Genomic DNA, 26,692 nt, shown 5'->3' with positions numbered 1-26,692 from the left:
TGATGTAAACAATTCATACTGGTATAATTCTGCGAGACAGAATTATTTTGCAATTCATTGTTTTGTCATTGTTTTCCCTATATCCATCTGGGATATAGGGAAGTCATTAACGGAGCACAGCCAGTTTCCAATCACTGTAAAAGTAATGGTGAAATTGCTGGAAATTATATAAAACTAGTGTCTATAAAAAGCCATGCAGCAGTACTTATATCCTCCCGCTCCAGATGTTGCTTAAGGTCAGAGCTCATATGGTTGCCAGGTATTGAATATTGACTAGTTCCTCAGGCATAAGACAGTTCAAGGCAGAGAGAAATTGAAAAAAATAAAATAACTACTTGATAACTACTCAGGCAGCCACTTACACCATAGTGTGGCCTCAGTGGTCATCACAATATATGAATGACGGAGAGACAATCATTATGATAGAGTGGCTCAGCTTGGTGTGTAGGGAATATGTAATGTATTCTCTATGTGTCCAGGCCGAGCTGTTCAAACACAATCTTTACGGTTGTACGTGTCCCGGGAGACAGCAATGCAGAGGTTAGACACAGAGACACAGATTGAAGACTAGCCACCTCTCCGCTACAGGGCCTGGCCACCAACCTCACAGAATTTTTAATAGCACACTAAAATGCTGCGTAAAGACTAAATTGCTGCCCTCAATGGGAAACAGATGATGGAATTAAAGAGATTTAGAGCTGTGGGGGGAAATGGGCTGTGCATGTTTGATGTGGGCCTGGGAACGAGGGAAGGGAGGAAAGAGGGCAGCAGAGCAAACCATGGCAGCATCTGGCCCTTGTAGGGACAACACAGCTCTCTGGGAAGTCTCTACGGAGCGAGAAAGGGGCTGACTGATAGCCCTTTCTAACACCCACTATGTGCACAGACTGGCACTCAGCTACTAGTAACACCTGCTGCACCCATATGGCACTACAATATCACCCATCACCTAAACAAAACGAGAACATTGGAGACGTAAAAAAAGTTCTAACTGTGAAATTGCGAGGCCAGCACACAAAAAACACCCATTCTAACCCTACCCCTACTCAAGGTAACCATAGCAACACCTCACCTGTCATCTCCCTCGACAAGAATAGGCAGACAGCCAGGTCAGAGTGACACATTTATCTCTAACTTGCAAACACATATGCGCTGCACAGTCCCCCATGCTCTCTCATATTCCCAACAGCACATACACAGACACATTTACTTAATATATATATATATATATATATGATTTATAATCCGCCTTGTCTCACACCCTCCCTCTATTCTACTCCCATTACACTGTCACATATGCACAAACAGATACATAGGCACTATAACACATTTTGGCTTCACTACTCTGGCCCCAGGAAGCTGGCAAAGTGCCTTCCATAGCCCACCAGAATGGCAACAGTTACCCTGACCTGGCATATTCTGAGCCCTAGTGTAAACGTGGCCCAGTATAAAGAGCTGGTGGGCTGCGGCAGCCTCTCTATTCACTGGAGACAAAACCTGGATCTGTGGCATGATCTCGCTGGCTGGACTCATGAATAGAGCCAGCAATCCAGCAACGACAGAGCCAGTTATCTCTTATACCATGAGGCTTTGCCTTGCTGCATGCAACATAGATGGAGAGGGAAGTGCTGGTGTGTAGTACTAGAGAGGGGGTAGACATAAAAACAAAAAAAACTGGCACTGATGATGACAGCTCTACACAGCGTGAGCGCTCATGATAGAGCAATGCGCCGCACAAAAAGACTGGGGATTCCAGACACACGGCTGCAGACATTGAAAACTCCAGCAAAAAAATTACTAAGCGCAGCCTCATCTCCCGCAACTCTCCCACACAAACTTCTGCTTTTATCTCATCCCAAGTGTGAAGGGAAGTTAAAAATAATTCGGAGAAGAAAGGGGGGGCTAGCAGACTGACACATTCAAACAAGCTCTGGTGTAAGGGATGAAGCTTAAGCGCGGAGGCTGTTGATAAGTTAGGACGGGACAGGCTTTATCCCGGGTGATGAGAGGGGGGATGGGCCTCACCACCTTGGCTCTCATTTTCCCCGGCGCTTTCATCTCGCTGCGCACCGCAGACCCGGTGACTCACCCAGCGAGCAAAACACAACCAAAACCAATGGCCAGCAGATAGTATCTCTTACGCTAACAAGCTTTTCACTTGGGGATACCATCAGCTCCCTGGTTTTCTCATACAGCTAATTAGGGATGGACTGAGAAGCAGACCTGCAGCTATCTATCCACCCTGTTTTTTATCCGCCTTCCTCTCACTCTATTTCAAATCTGCTGCTTTTTCCTCTGCCCTTTGTCACTCTATCTCTCACTCTAAACACACAGACACACACCTATATCTGGATACAATCCACACTCCCCCTTCACCTCATGCTTCAATCCACCTCTCCATCTTCCAATCCACTACACTGCGGCCCTCACCGTCACCGTGTCGGGCTCAAGGCCACTACTGCCTCCTAATCCCATTAGACCAAACACAATCAATTATCCAGCCAGCCATAAGGATCTGAGAGCATTAAGAGGTTAGCTCATGAGATTTAAAGCCATTGATGTCTATGACAGGAATGCACCTCTCGTTGCCCCCCTCCCTTCAGCACTCCCTGCTTACCAGAGCGTTAGTGTCTTTGTATGTGTTGATGTGTGTCAGCGCATGTTCATCAACATGACACCACGGCTCCAACTTGAGCCACCATGCATCGCTGGCGGATCTTTAATCATGTCCCTGCAAGTCCCGGCAAATTACTGCCTTGTGATGGTAATCGATAAAACGATAAACGCAGCCAGGGAGTGCAGCTGCTGGAGCGAAGAAATACCGCTGTGTGGCCACTGGTTGAGTTCTCATAATCATAATCATAATCTTTTCCCCTCATGCCAAGAGTAAAGGAGGGGGGGGAAGTAGAAAGAAAGACTTCTTTCAGAGAACGATGCACGCTGGTACACGGTTTTAGCAGTGAGGGATGGAGACGTTTTGGAAACACAGGTGCAGGTCCATCAATGCCATCAGGCAGATATAATCATATTGTAATCTGGACAATCACCCCCCCATCCCGGCTGGTCCATAAACTCCATGCCCCCATGCTTCTCCATCCATCACTTGATCTCACACTCTCCCTCCCTCCCCTTTATCTTCCCCATAGACTTCACTCCTCCAGCCTCTAGTCTTCACTAACTCGTTCTTTTTCAGGCGAGAAAATTAAACATGATCGTTCCTCTTCAAAGGCACTACTATTAGCCACATAATGAATATTCAGTTAATGTAGCAGAGAGACGAGATTGTGTGAGTTTCAGAAATATGTGACAGCAGCAGCTGAAAGGTAAAACACTCAAAATGATTTTCAACGGCCTTACAAGCACAACTTCAAAGAAACAAAATGAACGTGCACTTCATATTCCATGTTCTTCATATCTCAAATAACACAAAACGTTATTTTTTACAGATACCTTATTACCATAAATGAGGTGACATTTAAGCATATGATTGTAGATCGATGTCATCAGAGTCCTATACATCATTTATGGCTCATTACCATTTCCAGTGATGAATCATTGATTATAGGGCTATTATGAAATACTTCCTCAAATCTCATGTCCCTGATGCTACCTCCGCTGGAAAATCATTTGGCTAAGGCTTGAAAGGCGCCGGAGCACTTGTGGCTCTAACTTTAACTCCACTCCTAAGGACTTGTCAGTCTACGTTCCAGATGCAGCTGCCAAGCACCTTCTCCACCGGGATTCAAATGTGTTTCCTCATGCAGACACGATAGCCACTTTCCAATTTCAACTTCATCTTAAACCACCAATTTCTACTGCCGTGGCGGTGATTGAAATATGAAACCCTGCATATATACAGGCCATTACAGCGAATACAAGGCCCCAGCTGCTGTCAGTCTGCTCGAAGATGTGAGGGGAGAAGAAACAACAGGGATTGGCTACAGTCGCAACACATTTCTATTTATTTATTATTCAATAACGTTGAATTGGCCCCTGACCCCCCTGCAGCAACTCAAGCCAAACTACCCTCAGAAGAAAACGGCAGCCTTGCTGAATCAGGAGGAAATCAAACAGAATCCCTGGGGCTCGGTGGTATGAGAGTTCAAATCTGACAGAATATGATGAGTCTCCCCTTTGAGTAAATCCTTTTTGCTTTTTTTTTTGATTCATGGGAACATAAGTCAAAAGCACATTCACATTCACTTTCTAGGGCAGCGCCATTAACAGGCATGCCAACATAGAAATAACAAGTAAACAAATGAGTCATCCTATTAAGCATGAATCTTTATAAGCATCCTAAGAAGTGATGAGCATGTTTCTGAGTTTGCACAGGCGTCTGCTCTTGCTCTCTCTCCTTCCCTCTCTCTCTCTCTCCTTCCCTCTCTTTCTCAATCTCCGACCCCACAAACCAACATGTTTTTTCAGGGGCAAAATGTAGTGCTTTTATCTGTCTTTTATGCCTCCCCAATTTTCAACAGAACCATTTAATGGGTAGGTACTTCTAACATATTTTCAGCTGAAGAGAAAAGATTATGAAGTAACAGTTGTTCAAGTTCAAAATAAACGAATTGTGTAGCATAGCACATAGCGCAGACACAAAAACATAATGGGGGAATAAGAGTGGTGGGTGGGGCAAATGCAGCTTACACACTGTTGTCTGCAGCTTTCAAGGTTGTTTCAGCTGTTAATTAGTTCAGTTTGATGGCTTGCATCCATGGGTGCAGTCTAACCCAGTTAAGTCAGACGCTCAATGAGTTTTCTCTGGACCTTAAATACTGAGCCGCTGCTCTACGGGAACCTGGCTCAAGGTTAGCACCATGGTGTCAGTCAAGCCCAATGTCCGGCACTCACAGTCTGCCATCCTCCTCAAGTGGCTGCCAGAGAACACTCACCAAGGTTAAGTCTGTCGGAGCCAATGAGGATCCCACTTATCTCAATCAAAGTCCTTCACAAATCTTTGAGGGATTGGTCCTGCCTAAGCTTCAAACTGGAGGAGAAATAAGGGCATTCACTTTCAGGGTGGGGGGGAAATGGAAGAGAAACAGTGTCAATGCTGTTGCACCAAAACTGAACAGCTTGACAAATAACTTCTTGGATTATTAAACCGCAACCAATCATATAAAAATCCTCAATTAATCAATTAAAATTGTCGCCTACCGAGGGAAACAGATGAACACATTTGCATATTATTATTTGTCATATCTCTGTGTTAAGGAAAGAACACACTCAGTGAAATACATTTTTCTTATGGCCCTGGGGTGCGATGACTGTGGGTTTTTTTTTAGGTCGGGGCTTTTGATGTTGATAAATACAAAAATTAAATCTTTAGAGACACAAGCATGTGTGTCAGGGGCTGCACATGTGATTGATTACTCACCGATCTTCTTTTTTAGTCAAGGAGACTAGACGTTTCATACTGCATTCTGTTACTGATTTTAAGCAACGACTAGAACTAGAAAATCTTCCTCCTTGTAAATTAGATTCAATAAGAACACATGCCTCTCGCTGAACATTGGTTTATTATTGATGGTCACGTAAGGTAATGACAGTGTTTAAATGTCAAACAACAAACACAAAGAGATAGACCGAACTGCAGGTCCCCTAAGTGAGTCTGAAAATAATGAATTGTGCGTTAATGACAATAAATTACTGCACTTTGTTTCGACAGGAAACAGTCTATAAATTGGTCGACAGGCAATGTAAATGTGTTGTTTGTGCGGCATAAATCACCAACTTACAATATGACACCTGTGGATTTTCAAAAGTATGAGAAATCCTCTTTCAAGCCGCCCGCCCAGTGCTTGATATTTCAAGCAGAATAATAAATTGCACTGCTGTGACATCATGAACAAATGGCACAATTAGTTATGATGGATATTGGGCTAACTATTAATTCAGGGACGTGCAGTGAGGTAGACGGAGGCTCTGATACATCAGATTGTTTGTGTCCAGTGAGTTAACAGTACCAAGATATGACAAAATCCTCATTCTTAAATGCTGGGGGATTTTTGAATGTCATCATGCTATGGCATTCGTTTGTGTGTGATTTTCTCTCTCTGTGTGTGTGTGTGTGTGTGTGTGTGTGTGTGTGTGTGTGTGTGTGTGTGTGTGTGTGTGTGTGTGTGTGTGTGTGTGTGTGTGTGTGTGTGTGTCTGTGTGTGTGGGGGGCGTTGTTTGTCTGATCCCTCCATCTCCAGGGGCAGCGGTTCCCTCTCTCATCAACCATGTACAGCCAATGTGACTGTCACTCCCAATCTGCACTGAGAGGGGAGCCCGTGCCTATTTTTATAAATGTATTCATATTCATTAGCCCTGAGTGTCATTCATAGCAGCAGTTCTTTAATGCGGTGCGTAACCATCAGAGGCTGGAGGAGCCTGCCTCCTCTCATCTCACAAATTAATAACACAAGAAATCACTGCAAAAGGTGCCTACTGTCAAACAACAATGGCTCCTGATTTCCATCAACTGCGCGCACCTCCTTATTTCCACACAACGCACAAAAAACACTCATCAGTGCTCTCCCCTTGGGGAATCTCGAGAAAAATGCCATTGTGCAAGCCTTTGAAATATGAAATCATTAATTTAAGTGAGAATTAATTACAACCCGTTTTTTTCCCTTGACCCACCGCCGTATTCTGCCTCATAACATCTTGGTGGCAGCCGGTTAATTGTGCAGAATAACTGGTGTGAACGTCGGCAGCTAATGAGAGCAATTAGACATCAGGCTCACACAAGATTTCACTTCACCCGCTCACTCAAAGACAGCACACTCTGCCTTGATTGGCTTGTATGTGTCACATAAAGCACATGATGAATTAATTCCAGTCAACCAGAGCGCAAGAGTCAAGTCTGTCCCTTTGACTGATACCCAGGGAAATCCACTTTTTTTTTTACTGACATGACTATACATTTTGATTTATAGATATAGTCTTTATAGGATCGTTAAGACCCATCATGTATGAATGTTTCTCTCTGTATTGTACAGCCACTCTCTCATGCACCATTTTGGGCACCGAGCCTTCTAGAGTAATGGAAGTGGGCCGCTTTTCACAGCCCTCTTTGCAATGTTTTTTTCATGGCCATTGTTTCTGCTCCACCCCACTTTAAATCAAGAGCACAATGCATCCCCCCCAGCCCCACTACCCCTCCGTACTTCACTCTGGACAACATTAATAAAACAAGCTTTCAATGATGCAGAGTGCAACGCCACATTGGGCTCTGAGCAGCGGTGTGATTAAAGCTTTTTAAACACCGCCACCCTTTGAGTTTGCATATGTCAGCTCTGCAGCATGGTGGGGTACATGTTGTCTCTGTCGTTTACCTTGTCTCTTTTTTTCCCTCTTCGCTATTCCTCACTAATGTAGTGGGGGAAAGAAAAGTGCTCGGTCCACTTTAACATATAAAGCTACAACAGTAATATCGGAGTGGGTTCCATGGAGGGAGATGCAATTGGAAAGGTAGCCGCTGTGCTACGGTGAGTGCGTCTATTGTCCAGATCTAACAGCTTCCTATCTATTCGTACCATACAAACCCAGTAAACCCACATATACCACTCTGTTTCTTTACCTACAATTAAGTTTTCTCTCCCAGTATTCACTGTGGAGCATTTGAAAGAGACTGGCAGATCAGCATAACGTGCACTCAAAGAACAAATTTTTGATTGGTAATTTCTTCTCATAATTCTTCTCTGTAATCTAATGACGCCGACCCCCTGAGTACAGAAATGGAAATAAAGCTTTTTAATTGAATTTCATGAAATTAAACATCGGCCAGAGCAACTTCATTAAACTGATATAATCCAACTGACTATCCTATTTCTGCTTTTCCCACAGGCAGAGAACATGTCCAGCATTGCTACAATATGATACGCGCTCAAACATTTCCTTTCACAGAATAAGAAAATTACTCTTTCAGGACCCCTACTTGCAATTGAAAATATCAATTTGTGAAAGCTTTGAGGACAATGAAACAGAAATGTAGCCCAGAGGTTCCTGCAACAGCAACACAAGTCAGAGCAGCTGCAGCCATCATATAGAATCTGCTCACAAACAGCATGAGCCAACCCGGCCTTTTGTTTCTGCCGTAATGCTCTTGCTTAAGTCAGGCATCACAAATCAGTTTTGAGCCATCATATGTACGTCACATGTGATGTAGATCTGATTTGGCTTTATTCTCTCGGGTGGAGCTCTGTGTCAGCCTAGAGTGTGTTCACATGTCTGCCGCATCTCCAGCGTGGAGACAGGCAGCCAACATTGTCAGAAGTCTTCCTGCTGCGGTACAGTGCGTGTCCCCAACAGGGGACGCTCGGGCACGTTTGTTTAGGTACGACTCTGTGGCTCTGAGACAAGAGGAGACAGTGACCGAAGCATTTGGGACATGGCAGTCCCCTGCAGAATTAAGCAGGCTGCGTCTCAAGCCCCAGTGACAGGAAATCTCACTCAGATCACAAAAGGCAGCACTGATTGCGTCTGACATGTGCATCCTTCTCCCTCGATACAATGTCTTTGTTTTGTGTGGATTACTTGTGTGTAGGCATTTGTGCATTTGTGCTTTTGTGTGTGTGTGTGTGTGTGTGTGTGTGTGTGTGTGTGTGTGTGTGTGTGTGTGTGTGTGTGTGTGTGTGTGTGTGTGTGTGTGTGTGTGTGTGTGTGTGTGTGTGTGTGTGTGTATTTTAGAGCAGGGTTGTTTTTCTCCACCCAGCCTACTTCTCTTTTAAACATTGAAACTGTGACCTTCTTCTATGAGAGTATGTTAGAGCTAAAGAGTGTGTAAAAAAAGGCTAATTCCGTATTAGACAATTAGACTCGGGGACGATAGCCAGTGATGTGTTGTGTGTCTAACAGGCCGAGCACACATCACCGAAATGCAGGGTTGAATGTATAAAAAGGCTGGCAGTGGGAGAAGTGGAAGGGTTACTGTTTGGGCTCAAACTGGGCACACTAATCCCTTTGATCCCCCCATTTTACTGTCAGCTGTTTCCTAGCTACCGTTGGATCTGCACAGAATTTGGGATTTGTGCTACTGTACACCACAGCAATCTCTACCCCACTGATGCAGCGCTCTCTTTTCTTTTCTCCATCAATACCCACCCCCCCCCTTCCACCTATTGCCTCCTCATAACGTCCGTAGCGATGTTTATTTCTCTTTCTGTTCCCGACTTTTTTCTCCATCACTTCGCTGCAGCTGGCAGTGACTGCGACATGGCATGGAGACAGGTTAAATTGGAATGTATTTTGCACAGGGGGCCGCCAGAGCATGACGCTTCACAGTGAAAAAAAAGCTGATTCTGATTTTGTCTATTCACATGAGACACCATGGCTGTGCCCCACTTTCATTAGTTGTGCCGAAAAACAGCATTCAAATACTGCTTTGGTCTTTTGAGAAATCTCCATTTAGAGATAATGAAACAATCCGCGCACGTGTGTGCAGATGCATGTGTTAGAGGGAAGAAATGTGTTTGGGGTATTAGTGCACATAGACACTTTTGCTGTGTGCATGTTTGTGCATCTGCTAACATGCATTAACTCAATAAAGGCAGCTTTATTGGATTCTGCTTTCAAGCTGCCTTTGAAATTAAAATAAATATGCAGCTGTATCTGCACAGGATCTCTTTCCTTCTTTTCAGTGTTGCTTGCATTCAGAGGTGCAATGCCCCACAGACTTCCAGCTTAACCTCTGACAAGCGTTCCCGCACTGATCCTAAATCATTCCGGGGCAGATACACATGACTGACTCGTTTTGCGTATTGGAAAATTTGTGCTTCATTGTCAAACAGTGGCTTTCCATTACCCTGCATCAATTCATCTTGTAGGCATATAGAGGAAGAGTGAATACAACAAGTTTCTTAATTTGCTGTTTTCAACAGGAGCCGCTGCACCGTATTGATTTGCGTATGTACTGCGCAGCTACACAATTTGTATCATTCAAGCAGTCAAGCTCTCTGACCATCACTCTTTCTATGGAGTCTTTGTTCATTTTGTATGTTCGATTAAGTACTTTAAATGTTACCAGTCAATTCTTTCCTTAGCACAGAAATGAAAAAGTAATGATCCAGGACATTAACTGTAGAGCGAATGGTAGTTAAATATGTCAGAACTCATTGTGTTCTCAAGAAAATGTCGTTGTATAAATACCCTTATACCTTTGTCAGCGTAAAAAAACAAAAACCTTCATCACATAAATCACCAGGTTCAAGTCATTTTTTTATGTCTGTAAATATATCTCTACATGCAATGTGCCTTAGGTGAAGAAAACAGGCTTACATACAGTGTTGGATAAAGGCTTTGTCTGGGCTTTGACTGTCTGGGCTTTAACTTGAATCCTGCCATATGGTTGCAGTCTCGCACCTGAAGCACTTTCATGGCTTGTGCTGAGAGGCCAAGGAAAGGGAATCCAGATGCGACGTGAGCCGTAGAAGAAGAAGCCTTCAGTACCGCTGTCAGCTCCCATCACCATCACAATTCTTAACTGACGCTCTACTGATGTTAGAGGCAAGGACAGTGATCAAAGAGAGGTGTACATTAAAGTATTGCCACACTACAATGACAACCAGCTCAATTCCACGCATACCAGACGGGAATTTCTTATCAGCAAACACAAAAGTGCTGCTGTATGAGATTGTAGGTAGGAATTTCTTACGATTTATCACACCAGATGCCTTTGCGTAAAGTCATTCGGTGAAGCATTTAACATCCACACTGACATCCCGCTGGTGTCTCTATTGCAAGCCATTTGTTTGCAGTGAAGGTAGAGTTCTGTCAAAATGTGGCAGGAGTGGGGAGGGCCTGATGTTTTAGCTCTGCCCTATCTTTGGGAAGAGGAAGAAGGCAGTGGGGAAACAAAAGTGATATCAGATATGATATGGAATCCCATGTTGCCAAGAACAGGACAATGGGGAATGAGAGTCAGCGCTGGCCCTAATCAATACTGAGCACACGGCATTGAGATGCAGCTTGAGGCATTTCGCCAGGCCCCCTGGTGGGACCAGTAGGCCTGCTGCCAAGCACAGCCTGAGCAGCAAACTCAGCCCCGCAGATGGAGGGCACGGACTCTTTCTTTCCAGATGAGACCCTGCCCGTGGACAGGAAGTATGCCATGTACTGAAATAGTTTTCTTCGTTCAACAAAGTCCTGCTAACATGCTGAAACCTTGACCCCAACTCCATGCACGAGGAATGGCACCTATACATTGCTTTCTTCAAAACAAGCAGGTGAAGAACAAGTAACAACATTTTTTATTTTCCCATCTTCTCCAGTTCCAGATGTTGTGGGGCTTGTTCATTTGACTTGCTTAGACTTCCTTTTACATGTTTCTGTGTTGAGTGAAACCCTACCTCTGTCAACAATTGCTGTGTGGAAACATGCTGCTGGTGGTTGGGCAACATAAAGTGTTGTGATTCTCTTGGTTTGAGGTCAGCAGAAGAGTGGAGCAGAATATCAAGATGTGAAGAATTCATTCATGTGAATGTACAAAGAAAATGGATTGGTACCAGTTGTTTTCACTTGGAGACAAAACATGTGCCCCCCCCTCCCCAGTTTCTTCTTCCATTTCTCTATTTCTTTGCCTCTTTTGGCATTTTATTCACAACACAAGAATACACTCATCAGTCCCCAGGAGGGGCAAGCCGAATGAGAGCAGAGATTCGCTGTGCACATTATGCTGTAAAAAGCATTGTTTCTCAACACAGTTTTCCTTGAGTTGCCTTTTGTGTTGTTTCAATGTTTACATGGAACAGCTTGGGGGCCCCCAAGACAGATGTATGGTCCAAGAAAACTGCCTCAGTACAATCCCTCTTTTCCCACAATGAAAGTAATGACACCATTCTGAGGGCTTTTTCCAGTCGCTCCTTAGAATGATGCAGCATGCACAACGTCTTTGCTCCCTTGTCAAAATGATATTAGACAAATTAAACGAATAGTGCCGCTTTAAATCCCCCTCCCTATCCAAGGTCATATCCTTTCAATTTCTGTCCCAGCTCAGGGCCTTTTCTGGGACGTTTCTTTTTGTTCTTGATAGTTGGAGAGGGGCCCCCTGGTTCTGTGTCAGATTGATTAGACTTTTAGCCAAGAGAATTCATAAATGAAGAATGTGTCTCTTACCCTTTGTAGAGCTTCTCCACTCAGTCTCACCAGTAAACAAGGAGACATGGAAACAAAACCACTCTCAGCTATTTGATTAAAATTTGCCCCAAAAGAAGGACTTGCCTCCTCAGTCAATGCTGCCGTTATTAGAAAATCGAAATTTAAGAAACCTAAACTGTATTTTTTACCCAGTAGGACAAAGAAGGGCTGTCTGTGGGTAAAGAAACATAACAAGACCCAGGTTTACTGTGTGCCTTCTTTGGCCGATAAAATTCTCAACACAAACTCAAATCATAGCGATAGGTATTCAACACTAAACTTCTTCACATTTCAGCCAGCTATCCTAATATGGCAGCATGACAGACTCATGGTGTGAGATAGGAGTCTTTGCCCCATGCAAATAGCCATTACCATAACCCTTTAGGCAAATGGCAATTACTGGGCAAGGGGCGAATGCCAAAACCCTGTGGTACAAGTTAATTTGATTACATTTCCATTATGAACTATAAACACAGTTTTGCTGCTCGACTGAGCCAATTAAAGGCTTCCTGAAGCTAGAAAACGTTGACAGCGCCGCAGCACTATTGTTCTTCAACAATTTTGATCATTTGTTCCCCTTAAACAGGTTAGAGGCAGTTGTTTTTTCTTTCTTTTATGAAACATTAGCATTATGATTATTATTTCTAAAACAAGGTATCAGGCTTTTTCATTCATTTCGAATACTGCTGCCAGTGAGCACTGATATTTTTTTTTCTTTCTATTCTTATTCAGCTGTGATATGTTCCATCTTGGTGAATAAAGCATCCTGTGACAACATGAATAAACATGTGTAGACAGCATTTGGCAGCCAGAGAAAAAGCAGCCAACCGGCCAGTCACGGGAGGCAGGCGCTGAAGACACAAGAGGAGCCTGATTTGGAAGCCAGGCTGCCACAACGTTTCACCTGAGGCTGTGCAAGCCACTAGCTGGTCTTTCTGGGCATGAACCATGTTGCAATGAAAACAAACATTTAGTCCAAATTTTAGCAGACATCTGTTAGCTCTCTGGAGAAGTAAAAAATGTTTAATTAACTACATTTCGCCAAACAGGGGGATGCATGTCATAAATATGCACTGTGTGTAATTATGGTATGGTGGCTGAGAAGTTATAGCACTCCCACGTCACTGTGCCCCATATGGGACTTGTGATATGATCAAGTGCTATAAGTTAAAGGAAACGCAATGATTTCATCACATATGGCTCAGGATTTAGCATCAAGTCTTAAATCACATGCCTGAGGCAAATGTGGCATGAATGTGAGGATGTAGGTCTACTTTTGTGGAGCCACATGCAAAACAGATTAAGCTTTCCGTTATTTGTGATAGAGTGTTTAACGTGTGGGTGCAGATGATCGGGTTTGTCATCAGTCTTTGTTGGAACTAGGAGGTGCCTTTGATTCTATTAAAACTGTATTATATTTCTCTTGATGGAGTCGTGTAATCTTGTACACATTGATTTTTCTATCTTTCAGTGGATGTGTTTGCAGGCGCGTGTGTAGTGGTGTGTCACTGATGTAGATGAATTATGATCTGGTGCCCGCATTAGCGCAGGGAGCTTTAATCACACAAGGATTCAGAGTGTTTTAAACAAATGCTTTTTTTGTAAGCACTGTGGATTATCATAAGATTTAAAGATTTGGAAATGTCTGACAGCTGTCAAGCGGCATAATAACGTAGGTCCAGAAAATTATAGCAGCTGCCGGTTGGCAGAATGTCAATGCTGCTATCTAGATTAAAGTTCAATAGACAGGAACATACAGTAAGCTCCACCACACAGAGAGAGAGAGAGAGAGAGAGAGAGAGAGAGAGAGAGAGAGAGAGAGAGAGAGAGAGACACACACAGTCACTCACAAGACATGGTGTAGATTTCAGCCGAAGAGGCTTTGAGGAGAGGTGAGGAGATACAGAGACCGCTACAAGGCAAAGAAACAAACTTGCTCTTTGGATGAGGGGGTATAAATTAAAATGGCATGCTGAGAGCAGCCTGTGGCAGAAGAAAGGTTCCCCCCGTGGACTCTATCAGGTATCCCCTTTGCACACCGGAGCAGGCAGCAGTATTAAAACACAGCAGGAGCCTCAGTAGGAACCTGTTGAAAAACAAGTACATGCTACCTCCGGTTCCCGGGGGCCTCGTCTGCGTGTATATCGCCTAATTTATGACATCCTCAGAGGTCCTCCCTGCTCAGGGAATGACTACAGCCTCTCTAACTATATGCACAGGCACAGCCGGACTGCCAGTCATTTTGCAAACACAGGAAGCCCCATGAGGATGCGATCGGCTTCCTACTTCAGACGAACAGGACCTCTCTGAGAGGACCCCCTGCAAATAAAGCAACTGCGTCTTCACTGAAGAACCTAAGGCAGCGATTGTGCGCCATAGAGGAGATCCTTCTCAATTGAAAGAGCATGCAGGCAGAGGAGCGAATCTCTCACCAATGCTAATGCGCAGCCGGGAACATTCAAGGGGCCTGAATACCAACTGCAAGATGAGAAAGAGGTCTGTTTGGGGAGGAAAGGTAAAAAAAACCCCGTGAAGTAGCCTTGAAGCGCTCAACAGATCCTCACAGACTCCAGGCATGTTAGTTTGAGAAAAGGATGGTAATAACAGCCAGAGGAACTGTGCCCTGCATAATAAGAGACGCCTGAGACTCTTTTCAGATAAGGCTGGGAGCACTTCAGAGCAATGCGACCTGTTCAAAGACAAACAAGCAAAGGATTATGCTGCTTTTAGCACTTTGGTGCACTGAGCATTGTGATTATAAGATGTGGAGTGCAGAAAGAGGCAACCTCTCATATGAGTCAACTTCCTCAACTAGACTTTTTATTTTTTCCTCCTTTGGGACCTATTAAAGTAAATGCCTCAGGGATCTGTATGTCAAACATGAATCTTTCTTTTTGTGGTTCTGCATGACCCTCTGTAATAAAAACCATGACCCTGTGGTTGGAATCTGAAGCATAAGGTTAAATACCATTTAATGTGAATATCCGACAAGAGTGCTGATGAAATTCACAGCCCTGTAAGCCCACACAATATACTTTGTCCTCCATCAACTCACCTTTAGTTCTTGTGACAACCAGCAGTTATGCTTTTCCAATTCCTGAAATACGGAGGCAAGAAGGATTTGCTCTTGCTGCTTTTCCTCTCGATCTACCATCTAGTGTGTATATCTCATTACCTTCTCATTGGTCAAGAAGCACATGTCATCCACTGACAGATAGCAAGTGATAAGACATACCAATTTCACAGTAATTGTATGATTAGTGTAGATCGTGTTCACGCCTTTATCCTCATATCTCTGACAGTGCTGGATTCGAATGAAGCCTACATGTTGTGATTTATTCATTCTGCTCTATTACTTTCACAGGGCCTGCAAGTGAGAGTGCAAAAAAAAAAAAAAAAATGGACATTAGGCAAATGTAACACAGCCTTCAAGTAATGGCCTTGCCTCATTGTTCCTTGGTCATATTCATTCCAGTTAATGACTGACTCTGCTACAATATTAAGGTGGCCTGGAGGCAAGATGGGCTGCAAGCAGTGAAATTATTTGTTTTGAGGTTCCTCAGCCAGGGCCAGTGGTCTTTTTACAGAATAGATTTTTTTAAATGTTGTAAAACCGATAAGGCGAATAAGCAAATAGAAGGATTTAAAGTCGGAACATTTTAGAGCAAAATCTGTATTATTATGATTATCCGATGCATTTTTAAATTGTTCATGATCACAAATCCTTGAGGCTCATTCAAACCAACCAACAATTGCCACTTAATATTAGTGTCCAGCTCTGCAGAGGCAGGCTTTGCTTTTTTTTGTGTGTGTGTGTGTGTGTGTGTGTGTGTGTGTGTGTGTGTGTGTGTGTGTGTGTGTGTGTGTGTGTGTGTGTGTGTGTGTGTGTGTGAGCTTTCGGAGCATGCCAGTGGCCTTGTGGTAATGTTGTTAATGGGGAATGTGGTGGAGGTGAAAACGACAGTTTATTCACGTTGTTGTCTGAGGAAGCGAATTTAACTGAAGAATTCAATCTCACGTAGAGTATGTCAGACACTGCTCTATACCTGGTCTAAGTCTGTCTATGTGATCTAAATCTGTTAAAGCAAACATGTATTATTTTTGGAAACAAATTTTTGTTGTTTCTCAAACATTATTTGACACTATACATTACTACCACGTACTTTCTTGTCTTGTGCGCTTCTCTGGTCGCTTCCAGGAAAACACAGTATAGCGCATCTTACCTTGAGCCCGAGCGCTGAGGATGCAAGTCGCCGACAGCAGAATCCAACAGGAGACCCACACCTGTCCGACCTGTCCGACCCGTCCGGTCCGTCCGGCTGTAACCATGGTCCGCCTGTCCGACCTGTCCGCCACCGTAGAGCCACCGGTGCGCCTTCCCCGTCTCCACGCTGGGGACATGTTGCTCGGTGGCCACACACACTCCCGGGGAAGAAGAGTCCTGTCTGCTGGCTGGTCCTGAGTCAGACTGCTCCTCACTGGTGATGCGGGTGAGTGACTGGGGGGGGGGGGGAGAGGGATGATGATGGGTGTGTGTGTGTGTGTGTGTGTGTGTGGGGGGGGGGGGGGGATTGTGTGGAGAGAGCGCCAGAGAGCACCGGGCGCGCAGACAGACACGCAGTAGTAGGCTATGAGAAGCCAGTGGACAAGTCCCGCATGAGCAAGGCGGAGTCAGTCCAATTGAATTTGCTCGGCTGTCAAGTGCGTGAGACGGAGGATTGACATCATCTTCGTACTGCTCCGAACAGCTTCTGACTGTATCAGTGAAATACAAACAAGGATTATAAAACCAAATGGTCCAAGTTAAATGTTTTGTTTTGTTTGTTTGGGGTTTTTTTGCTCAAATTTGTTAGTGTCATATGTCAGTCCTCTTAAATGGAAAAAAAAGACAAGTTATTTGTGTATTGTTGAATTAAAAACCATCCCATTGCAGCTGTCCATGAGCAAGGCACATCAGCAAGTCCAGCTGCTCCATATCATTACACACCGACCACTAGTAGGTTGAACTGTGGCTCCCAGGTGTGTGTGTGTGTGTGTGTGTGTGTGTGTGTGTGTGTGTGTGTGTGTGTGTGTGTGTGTGTGTGTGTGTCCTGTTTAAAAGTGTTAATAGACTCCATCTTCCTAGATATTTTAAATAAGGTTGGGGGTTTTTTTTGGGGGGGGGGGGGGGTCTGATAAACGACCTCTTTTTTTTGCCAATAAGTCGCGTGGCCACTAACTATACACGCGCCTTGTTTTCTTGTTTTTAAATGAATTGACCATTACAAAGACCATTGCAGTGCGCACAGGAGCCAAACAATGCGAGGACAAGTGCTCTGTACGCTACTGCCACCACGCGGCGGAAAGTGGAATGAATTATCTATTTGGACAGCTGTGATTGATTGTTGACACATTAAAACTAAATTCCTGGGTTTTAAAAAAAAACCCTGCCTGATGACAACTAAATCTATCCAAATAGCTGTTTTTTTTTGCCAAGGATAAAGCATTAACTGGATCACAGACCAGCCCCGTTCTGTAAATGTGCTCCGCATTGGCCTCAGTTGGCACTGGCTCTGTGGTGTGGTTAAAAGCAGCACAGCTAAACCATTAGACAGGCAAATAGCATAGGAAATAGCTTACACCTGTTGTTTTCCATGAATGCTCACCCCCATCAGAATGCTTCCTACCACCAGACAAAGGATGAAAGGGGAGTTTAGGCACACAGAACCGGTGGGCACCTCTGAAAAACAGACGAGGGTACATATAGTGCTGTGATATCAGCTTTGTTGTCCTTGCTCCCTTTTGAGCTCACTGAAGAATGCATGCGGGGCAGGCAAGGCAGCAGCTCTCACAATATCTCTGTCTTTTCAACAAAAAAACAACATTCCCCCTTATGTGTGTGTTAGTTTTTCACCTCACAGGAAAAATCCAAGCAACTGTGCCATGAGCTAGTTAAAGCCTGCCACTGCTTCACAAAGAGCCTGGTTAAATTGTAAACAGAGGTGGTTCTCTCTGTCTGTGTATAGTCCATCAGTGAATGTGTTCCCAAGTCACAAATTAACAGCTTCCCTTTGTCCCCACGTCTCATGAAGTCTAATTTCTACCAGGAGCTCGTTCGGTGTCATCCACTTCTCCCTCCCTTTATTTCCTTTCCCCCTCACACCCGCCGCCACCCCATGCACCAACCCCCATCCCGATAATGATGTGCTGATTATGAGGCTCTTAGGCCGGCAGATTGCTCTCCAGTCTCATTCACATGCAGTGGAAAATTGCTGCTGTCTTGAAGCCCCCACCCCGCTGTGCGTATCAGGCAGGTTGACATTAGCAAGCTGCTGGGAACAGAGCTCAGCCACCAGGGCAGGTGCTCCGTCTCTGTCTCGCGAAACTGTTCTGTAGCAGAGGAAACAGAGGCTGGCTGATGCTACAAACCATGCTGGGGGGCACCGGCTGGTGTCAAACAATATGGCATTGTGTAGCTGACAGTCCTACTAGCTATTTTTCCTTGCCAAGTGAGACCCCAGTGTATTTCAGTGTTACACAGAATATAAAACAGAACAAATTTGCTCGTCTTCCAACATCACAACTGCTCCATTAGTTGACATAAAGACGAAATTTCCAGAGGAGATGTTTTGTGATTTGTTTAATCAAAGTGCTTTGTCTTCATATTCCAAGTAAATTTAATGACAAGTAAAAGTGTAGAGGGATAAGAAATTATATACATAATGGCATTTTCAAAAGGTACCACAGGAGTCCTTGATGGACTAAATGATTAGACCTTCACGGACCACATTGCTTCAGTGACATTGACCAACAAAAAAAGGATGTGTAATACATTAAAATAGAAATCTTCAATTTCATCTTGAAACCTTGCACAGCCTTGGACAGTCGTGTTTTACACCACACAAGTCCCCCTCATAACAGGTCACTTTTCCTTATTTTCTCATAAATAGCACGAAAGAAGTCAACATTCTTTGAAGAATTCATCTTCAATTTGTAATTTTCTTGATATTCTTGAAGGTTGAATCTGAGCCAAAATCACTTGTTAAGAGGGAGGCTCTATGCTATGCGACATTTACTTAAACTGCACTAATATAACATGTCAATTTTCTCTTAGAGGCATCAGTCATATATCATTATTTGAGTCATCTGCTGTCTTGTCCATTTAACAGCAGCATCTTTGGATGTTCCAATATGCCCAAACCAGCAAGATGTTTCTCACTGACAGCCTGGCAGGTTACTGTAGTTCACCGTCAGTGGGACTGTGACGATAATGCACTCTCATGTAGCATCACAGCTAAATTAATACTCATGTTGGTCTGGGAGATGGGGAATGCACCATGGCCTTTCGAAAGCTGTTCTCTCTCCATCAGCTCTCCCGATTTCAAATGGCTTGATTGAAATGAGCTTCATTTGAGAGTGGCCCTGTGCTGCCTCACTTATGCATGCAGGCATGATAACGCAAAGGCAAACAAAGGAGCTCTGAAATGCCAGTCTCTGCCTTTCACATCTGTGGGTATACCAATAGTAAAGTTACACCAGTCTATCGGTTTTGAACAGGAAAACTGTACAGCTACTCTCTTTATTCTTCATTCTTCATTCTCTGTGTTCCTCTGTAGATGCTGCTGCCTTTTGTCAAACATGTGGCTACTGCTGATTTTCCAAAGTCTCATAGCTCTTTCCTTGAGACAGTGGTAAACTACAACTGCAAATTGAAACATGAAAAAACACAACCAAACTGCTGCTTCGAGATGCATAGCTGAGTCTCAGCAAAGACATCAGAGGGTAAAATCCCATTCTACGTCTCCACACAACAAAACCTAGATTTGCATGTCGCTGTGCATCTTCTTGACTTCACAGCTGACATACAAAACAAATTATTTCAAACAATAGTATTTTAACCCTTGCATCTACTGCACATCAAATACCTGTAGTGAAGTTATCAGAGTTGATGGGTTTAAAAAAAACAAAACAATACTGGGTAGGTCTCAGAATATTAATAATATCAGAATGCTCTACGGTTATTACCCAGGGACAACTCACTTAGGAATATTGCCTTGAATCACTGGCATAATTGGTCTCCTCGAGTCTCACTTTGATGTGAATAACATTAGCAATTTTCCAGTCATTTTGCATTGATCTTCCACTGCGGAATTCTGCCCCAAGAAGCAGCTGGAAATTCAATGTCTTAAACTGGAGATGTGAAGGGTGCATTTCATTCGCCTTGTCAGAGAAAACTGTGCTGCCTGAGAGATGCAAACATTATTGGGATTGATTCTCTGCCTTGCCACAGGCAATTTCTATCCACTATACATCGGCAGAAATGAGCACATGAACTGGTATACATACACGTGCACACACATTACATTTGATGGCCAATGCTGACTCAAACAGTTACATGATGACTTCACATTATGCTGTAAACTGCCACTCCAGGGCCAACTCTTTATCGGACTGTTTCAAAACTATTTTTATAAATCAGCCATGCTACTTGACAATTTGACATTTGTTTAGTGATTGTTGTGTCCTCTCTTATGTTTTCATAACTATTCTTTCTTCCCGTCTCACTCCCTGTGACCTTCGGCGCACTGATTTGGCAATTTATTGTTTCAACTTCCTCTCCCAGTCCTTGTTTAGAACGAATATCTTGCAAGAGAAAGCACTTCTGGTTAGTATTGTGTTTTTGTTTCTCTGTCCTTTCTCTCACTTAGTTGGCTCCATCTGAGCAGCAGATAGTGTGACAGCTGCAGCACTCTGCAGCATATAAAGATCTTACTTTCATTACATATGGTCAATTTGAGATGTGGAAAGACTGCAAAAAGATGTAGTTTATAGCATCACATGCATAGAGAATTAATCAATTTCACCACATTGTGCTGCAGAGTTTTCGGGCGCAATAAATCAAATCAACTCATCAATAATTATGAGTTCTTGTTTTTCCTAGCATATAACAAGCACTTCATAGATCACAAGACAGTTTGCATGACTGTACAAAAAGCGAGCTAAGCTGGATATTCCTGGAAATTTTGAGATCACCAGCTGATAAAGGTCATCTTCAAATTTAGCTGTTGGAAAGTAATTAAAGCAGCTATTTACATGCAGAGCAAAATAATTTCCCCCACTAGTTCTCCACTCTGCCTTTTGGCTGATCGCATCATACTGCTAAATCCTTGAGCCCATAAACCCCGCCATGCTATATCATGGCATTATAAAATACCCTGGGCACAGTAAAGATTAGGTGGGATGAATAGAGATATAGAAGCTAGAGGTCTCTTATGATTTCACGCTGGTTTTAGCATGTGACGCTCTTCCCTGTAGCCATCACTCTACCATCTACCAGTCTCCTGTGTGTAAGATGCTGTTGCACCATACCTTTTCAACCCAGTATCGAAACAGAGAGGGATCCATATCTTGTCTTAAATAACATAACGTCATGGGTCTCTGTGGACTAGATGCCTTTTTCTAGGTGTTCATTACAGCCTAGCTTCGCTGCAGTTTGTCCGTAAGCAATGCAGGAGGCGGTGTGATGATGGCCCCCGGAGCTTAACAAAGAGGGAAGATTTTGAAAGCCTAATGAGTTCCGAAACCAACACCGGTACATTCACAGCTAGCATTGGGCAGAATTTTAAAACATAAACAGCATGTTTGACCCACCTGTGCTGATCCCACAGAGATGGAACTAGTGTCTGCTTGCTATGCATATATTAGTTTTGTTTCCAACACAATGAATTATAGGGGAAGAATGCTTGTAATCAGATCAATGGGTTTGAATTATCGCACTGTATGGATGGCATTATACAAAACTAGCCGGCTAAACTTAAACCAATTGAATTGCCCGAGTAGCTTAGCGGTGACAGAGTGATTTATGTAGTTTTCAGGTTTGGCCTGTGGTGTAATGTAAATGAATGCGGTGAAGCTGGAGAGCTCCCATGTGGCTCGGGCATTGTTTGGGCTGTCTAGAAAGCACAAGGCAAGGTGTATACAAGAATTAGCATGCAGTCCAAATGCCCTGCACACTCCCCTTCTTATTGTCAACACAATCATAGTGTAAATGAAATGACTATAAAATAGGGAGTGACTCATCCTTTGCAAACTGTATGGTACGTTAGAGCATATGTTATTATGTTAAGTTGCATCAACTTCACAGTGTCAGTTAGAGAGATTTGCTCTCAAAGTGACTGACAACCACTATTTAGACATCAAACAAAAACATAATGTGGCATACGGCTTTGACATACTAGCAATTGGCTTGATTGATTAATAACAGCGTTGATACTCACAGATGTCTAGCAAGAGCATTTGCAGAGTGTCATTATGAAATTATTCCCAATAGAGAGAGATTGAAACATTAGCAACATGATCCTTTCCTGTAAATGAGGCTTGACAGACTGCTCCTCTACTCTTTCCCTAATGTAATTGGCCGCAGGAGATAAGATGACCTGTTAATAGTTTATTGAAAGTATTTGTAAGTTTTGCCATAAAATGACATTGATTTCCATACAGAAACAATAAAGTTGGCTATAAATTCCATTCATGCATAACTCAGATATAACAGCATCAAAGCTTAGGATATTTGATGGAGCTGTCCGGGCTAAGGGATGATATTCTTCATGTACATTTTTTTATATTCCGTATGCAGCCCACATCCTCCACAGTTTAGCACCTGAGTGTTAAAGCCACACAAGGTTAACAAAGCAAGACATCATTTTCATTAGAGGAGCCACTTGAGCTAATCATAGAGAGCTCTTGTGAAGTGATTGTATCAAAAACATAATTAGTGTCTTTGTGACGTCAAGACATTGTGCTTGAAATAGGACAGCTGCTGTAACTTCAGCAGACATACACTTATGATGGAGGTCATTTTTGTCATCAGGGGTATTGAGCCAAACATCTTATACTCGCACTAAATATGGCCGCTCTATAAATTTGATACACTGCCAACAAGCAATCATGTCCTTTAAGTCCATTAAACATTAACCACTGAGCAGGCCTGTGGTTGTCTTTTCGACTACAGTTTTAGATTGAATAGACTGAGCCCATTGCAGGTTCACATGTATTTTCACCCCTCAGGCAGCCAGAGAGGGAAGTCGGATATAATCTCCTGTTGATGCAACATGCCTCCGTCAGTCCATACAGTCAGCCTCCAAACCTCCAGGAACAATGCCTGCAGGCTTCAGCAGCCTCAATAGCATACAAGTGAGCCCTTATCTATTCCCAAACGCAAATTCTTTATGTTTCAGCTTGGGGTTTACTACTGTCAAGGGATATTAGTCAAACACATCAGAAACAGCTTTATGCTCATCATTTTATGTTTGCCTTTTCCTATATTTCATACACACACGCTTTACATGGAAACCCATGCTTAAAACGTGTGTGCCTCAGCTGTTGTCAAGTAATTATGCTAAGATCAGGTAATGATTACAATCAAGTGCAGTTCATTTATGTTAGACTATGTAACATAAAATGATGAAGACTGTCAATAGAAAAACCAGAGTAATCTGTAGAATGTATGCAGTCTGATTGACGTTTGCCAGATAAATTCTGATCCTGACCTGCTGTCTTGACCTGACTGGTCTTTATTGACTGATTCAACTTCCTGAGTCAATACTGGCTGCCTCATGACTTCAGAGTGACTGAGCTCCAAAACCTTAACCTCACATTTTTTTTAACACTCCTCCTTATTCAAGGTAAAGTATTTTTATATCATCTCATGAATCTAAATTTGTAAAAAATATGAATGTATTACAAAAAAGAAAAGAAAAAACATTTTGAAATTGACAAGGAGCTCCTCGTCGCATTCAGGTGGGAAATACATATAAGAGTTCTGTGATTTCAGTGTGAGAGATCTGGCTTAGAATCGGAAAGCCGTAGCACAAAAGGATGCTCTCTTTTGCTTAAGAGAGCATCAGACAGGAGGAGTTGATCTGCGACGATGAAGACCCTCTCTCTCAGCCTGTTCAGCTCCGGCCCTGTCAGCCTTAACCACCCGCCCCGGCTGCAACAACACTCAGACGGTGAGAAACCGCGAACTAATGCCAGCTAGCCTGCTCCTGGGGGCTCTTTCCATCCAGCCTAGACAAGTCTGACTAGCGTTGGCAGGGACTGTCCCAAACCGAGAGTAGCCTCCAATGTTTTGGTGCTCACAGATGGCTAACAGGATGTGGAGGAATCATGATGAAGTCAGTAGGTAGAGTGCAGGCCACCGGCAGACTAATGGAACCTGAAGACCGACATCGTGAGTCAGATCCGGACTCAGTTTGGATGCGGATGTGCGCCGCGAGGCCAAGCACCCACTGTCCTCTGTGGTTCTCTGCGTCACCACAGGACAATACACACAGACTGGATGTGACTGCTAATACGCCACGGCCAAAAAGCCCCCTCTGTGCTTTTTGTCACCTCTGTCGGATCTTCCAGTCATCCCAGCAGGCCTTGTAAGCCCAGGTGAGAAGGACAGCCTCCCACTGTTGTCTTTTCCCCCCTAGAAGGCAAAATGACAGGCTTCTTTAAAAGTTGCACAAACAGACACAGTGTGCGTCCCTATTGACTCAAGTTGTGTAATATTCTAACAGAAGGGTAAATTTGTCATCCATCTCCTCTTATCATGTAAAGTCTGATGAAAAGGCAGATTTTAGTCACCGCCTCTTCGGTTTTAAACTTTTGCTGTTGTCCACAGTGGTCGCCAAAATCCAAATGAAGGTTCTTCGTATGCATATGGTAGAAGTTATATGCATAGAGAATAGCTTTTGGTGAAAACTTTGTTTACTTACTTACAAATCACAAAAATAACCAATGCTGCATTCCTTGATGATCTTTTTGTGGCTTCTAGTTGTTTCAGTTTTTTCTCAAACATACCCATAACTTCTGCTACAACAGTGAGAACTGAACACTGGTGTGTAGTGAACTGCAGACCCTGGGAGTCAACGTATAGACCGGAGCCTCTTACCTGCTGTAGGAATGGTATCATGTTAGCAACAGTGTTGTAACATTTGGAAAGATGCTGAACTGAATTTTTTATCCTGGACCTGCTCATGTCTCACTCATTTCTCAGTATTTCTCCACCTCTCTGTTGTTCCAATTTCCTGTTTCCCCCGTCTCCAATTTTCTTTCACATTCTCTATTTCAAATGTCAAGTAGCAGCTGCCAGTGCCTTGCCATTGTGACCTGTGCTCGTAAATCTGGGCTAATTCTCCACCTCTCTTCCATGGTGTATAAATCTTCTCACTCACAAGAGCACTGGTCCTTTTGATGAATGGGCTAGAGAGAGCGCTGGATGCCAAGCGAGCTCCAGTAGTGCACATAGTCGACCCAAACAAGCGAAGTATCTTGACAGGTTGTGAAATAGTCACGAAATGCAATCTATTTTGATGTCCAGGGAAACGAATTGTCCAATGGAAAGTAAATTAGGATACTTTCTCGTTGTGGATACAACAATTAAAAGCATCCATGTGACTATGCAATGGTCAGAGTGAAGTCGTATTAAGGTGGGGCAGGAGGGGAAGTGGAAGGCTCCAACAAACACAAGACTTTCAACCCCAAGACCAGTTTTCATTTCCTCCTGTCCCAAAGTTTTGTTTTTTTTAACCTAATCCTTGTGTTCGTTACGTTTTTTCTAAACCTATCTAAGGCGTTTTCTAGCAAACTCCAAGGTTTGTTTCATTACCTTAACCTAGCTCCAGATAGTTATTTAAACCCAATCCTAATGTTTTTCTTAAACCTAACTTGTGTTTTTTCGTTTTGTAGTGAAATGTCGCCCCATAAAAGAAGTTGTGCCAAGCAATACACAACCTGAACTGCTGTTAGACTGTATTGCACAGACATAGACAGTGAAAGTTAAAGCTAGCAGTGGCGAATCTGTCTTTCAATTTATTTGTTAATGTAGAAAACGACACAGAATCATTCACCCTGCTGACACTTGAATTCAGCAGCAACACATTGTTTATTTTCTTTTTTTTTTCTCTTTTATAAAATGTTTTTCGCAATGTTTGACCTAACACCTGCATTAATTTATTCATAATGTAAAACTAAATAGCTGAGATATCTTAAATGGAACCATGAAATCCAGTTTTAAATAATTCACTCACTAAAATAAGAGAAGAGTTTGAAGATTAAATTCTTCAGTGAAATGTTGAGGTTTGCATTCAAAGTCATGAGCAAAGGTTGAGGCTTGACTAAGCATGAAAATTGCCATAACAACACATGAGTCAGTTTGGTGCAGAGGACTAGTTTGTTGCCACACAAGCACGGCCAGGAGTGTTTTTGCTTAATGAGAGGGAATGAGGATTTGAGCAGCCACTAACAAACAGTTGTTACTTTGTGCTAAATTAATACCAGCTGCTTGAGTAGGCTCAGTTGATCTCCATGTCAACACACATTACAAAGTCAATCTTGCAGCTTGACTACTTGCTGAGGAACCAATCATAATTGATCTCTTTGTCGTACCAGGAGCGAGAAAGAGACAGAAACACCCTGTCAGCTCGTCAAATGCCAGAAACACTTTTTCATCTTGACGACGTGGTCCCTTGGCACACTCCGGGCATTTGTCCATCACATTGAAGAGTAAATGAAAGTGCCACAGATGACATCAGTCATTATGAAA

General features: G+C 43.2%; 1 protein-coding gene across 1 annotated transcript in view; it reads right to left on the bottom strand.

Annotated features, from left to right (window-relative positions):
* LOC129098581 (protein sidekick-2-like) overlaps positions 1 to 16,521 on the bottom strand; it is a 77,447-nt gene extending 60,926 nt beyond the window's left edge. Inside the window, 1 exon segment of the mRNA XM_054607627.1 lies at positions 16,344 to 16,521. Within this exon segment, the coding sequence (XP_054463602.1) occupies positions 16,344 to 16,521 (178 nt within the window).
* Between the last annotated feature and the right edge of the window lie 10,171 nt (positions 16,522 to 26,692).

This window comes from Anoplopoma fimbria, chromosome 11, assembly GCF_027596085.1.
Source record: "Anoplopoma fimbria isolate UVic2021 breed Golden Eagle Sablefish chromosome 11, Afim_UVic_2022, whole genome shotgun sequence".
Taxonomy (NCBI): domain Eukaryota; kingdom Metazoa; phylum Chordata; class Actinopteri; order Perciformes; family Anoplopomatidae; genus Anoplopoma; species Anoplopoma fimbria.
Note: the sequence above shows the minus strand (reverse complement) of the source record. Positions and strands in the feature narration are given on the sequence as shown.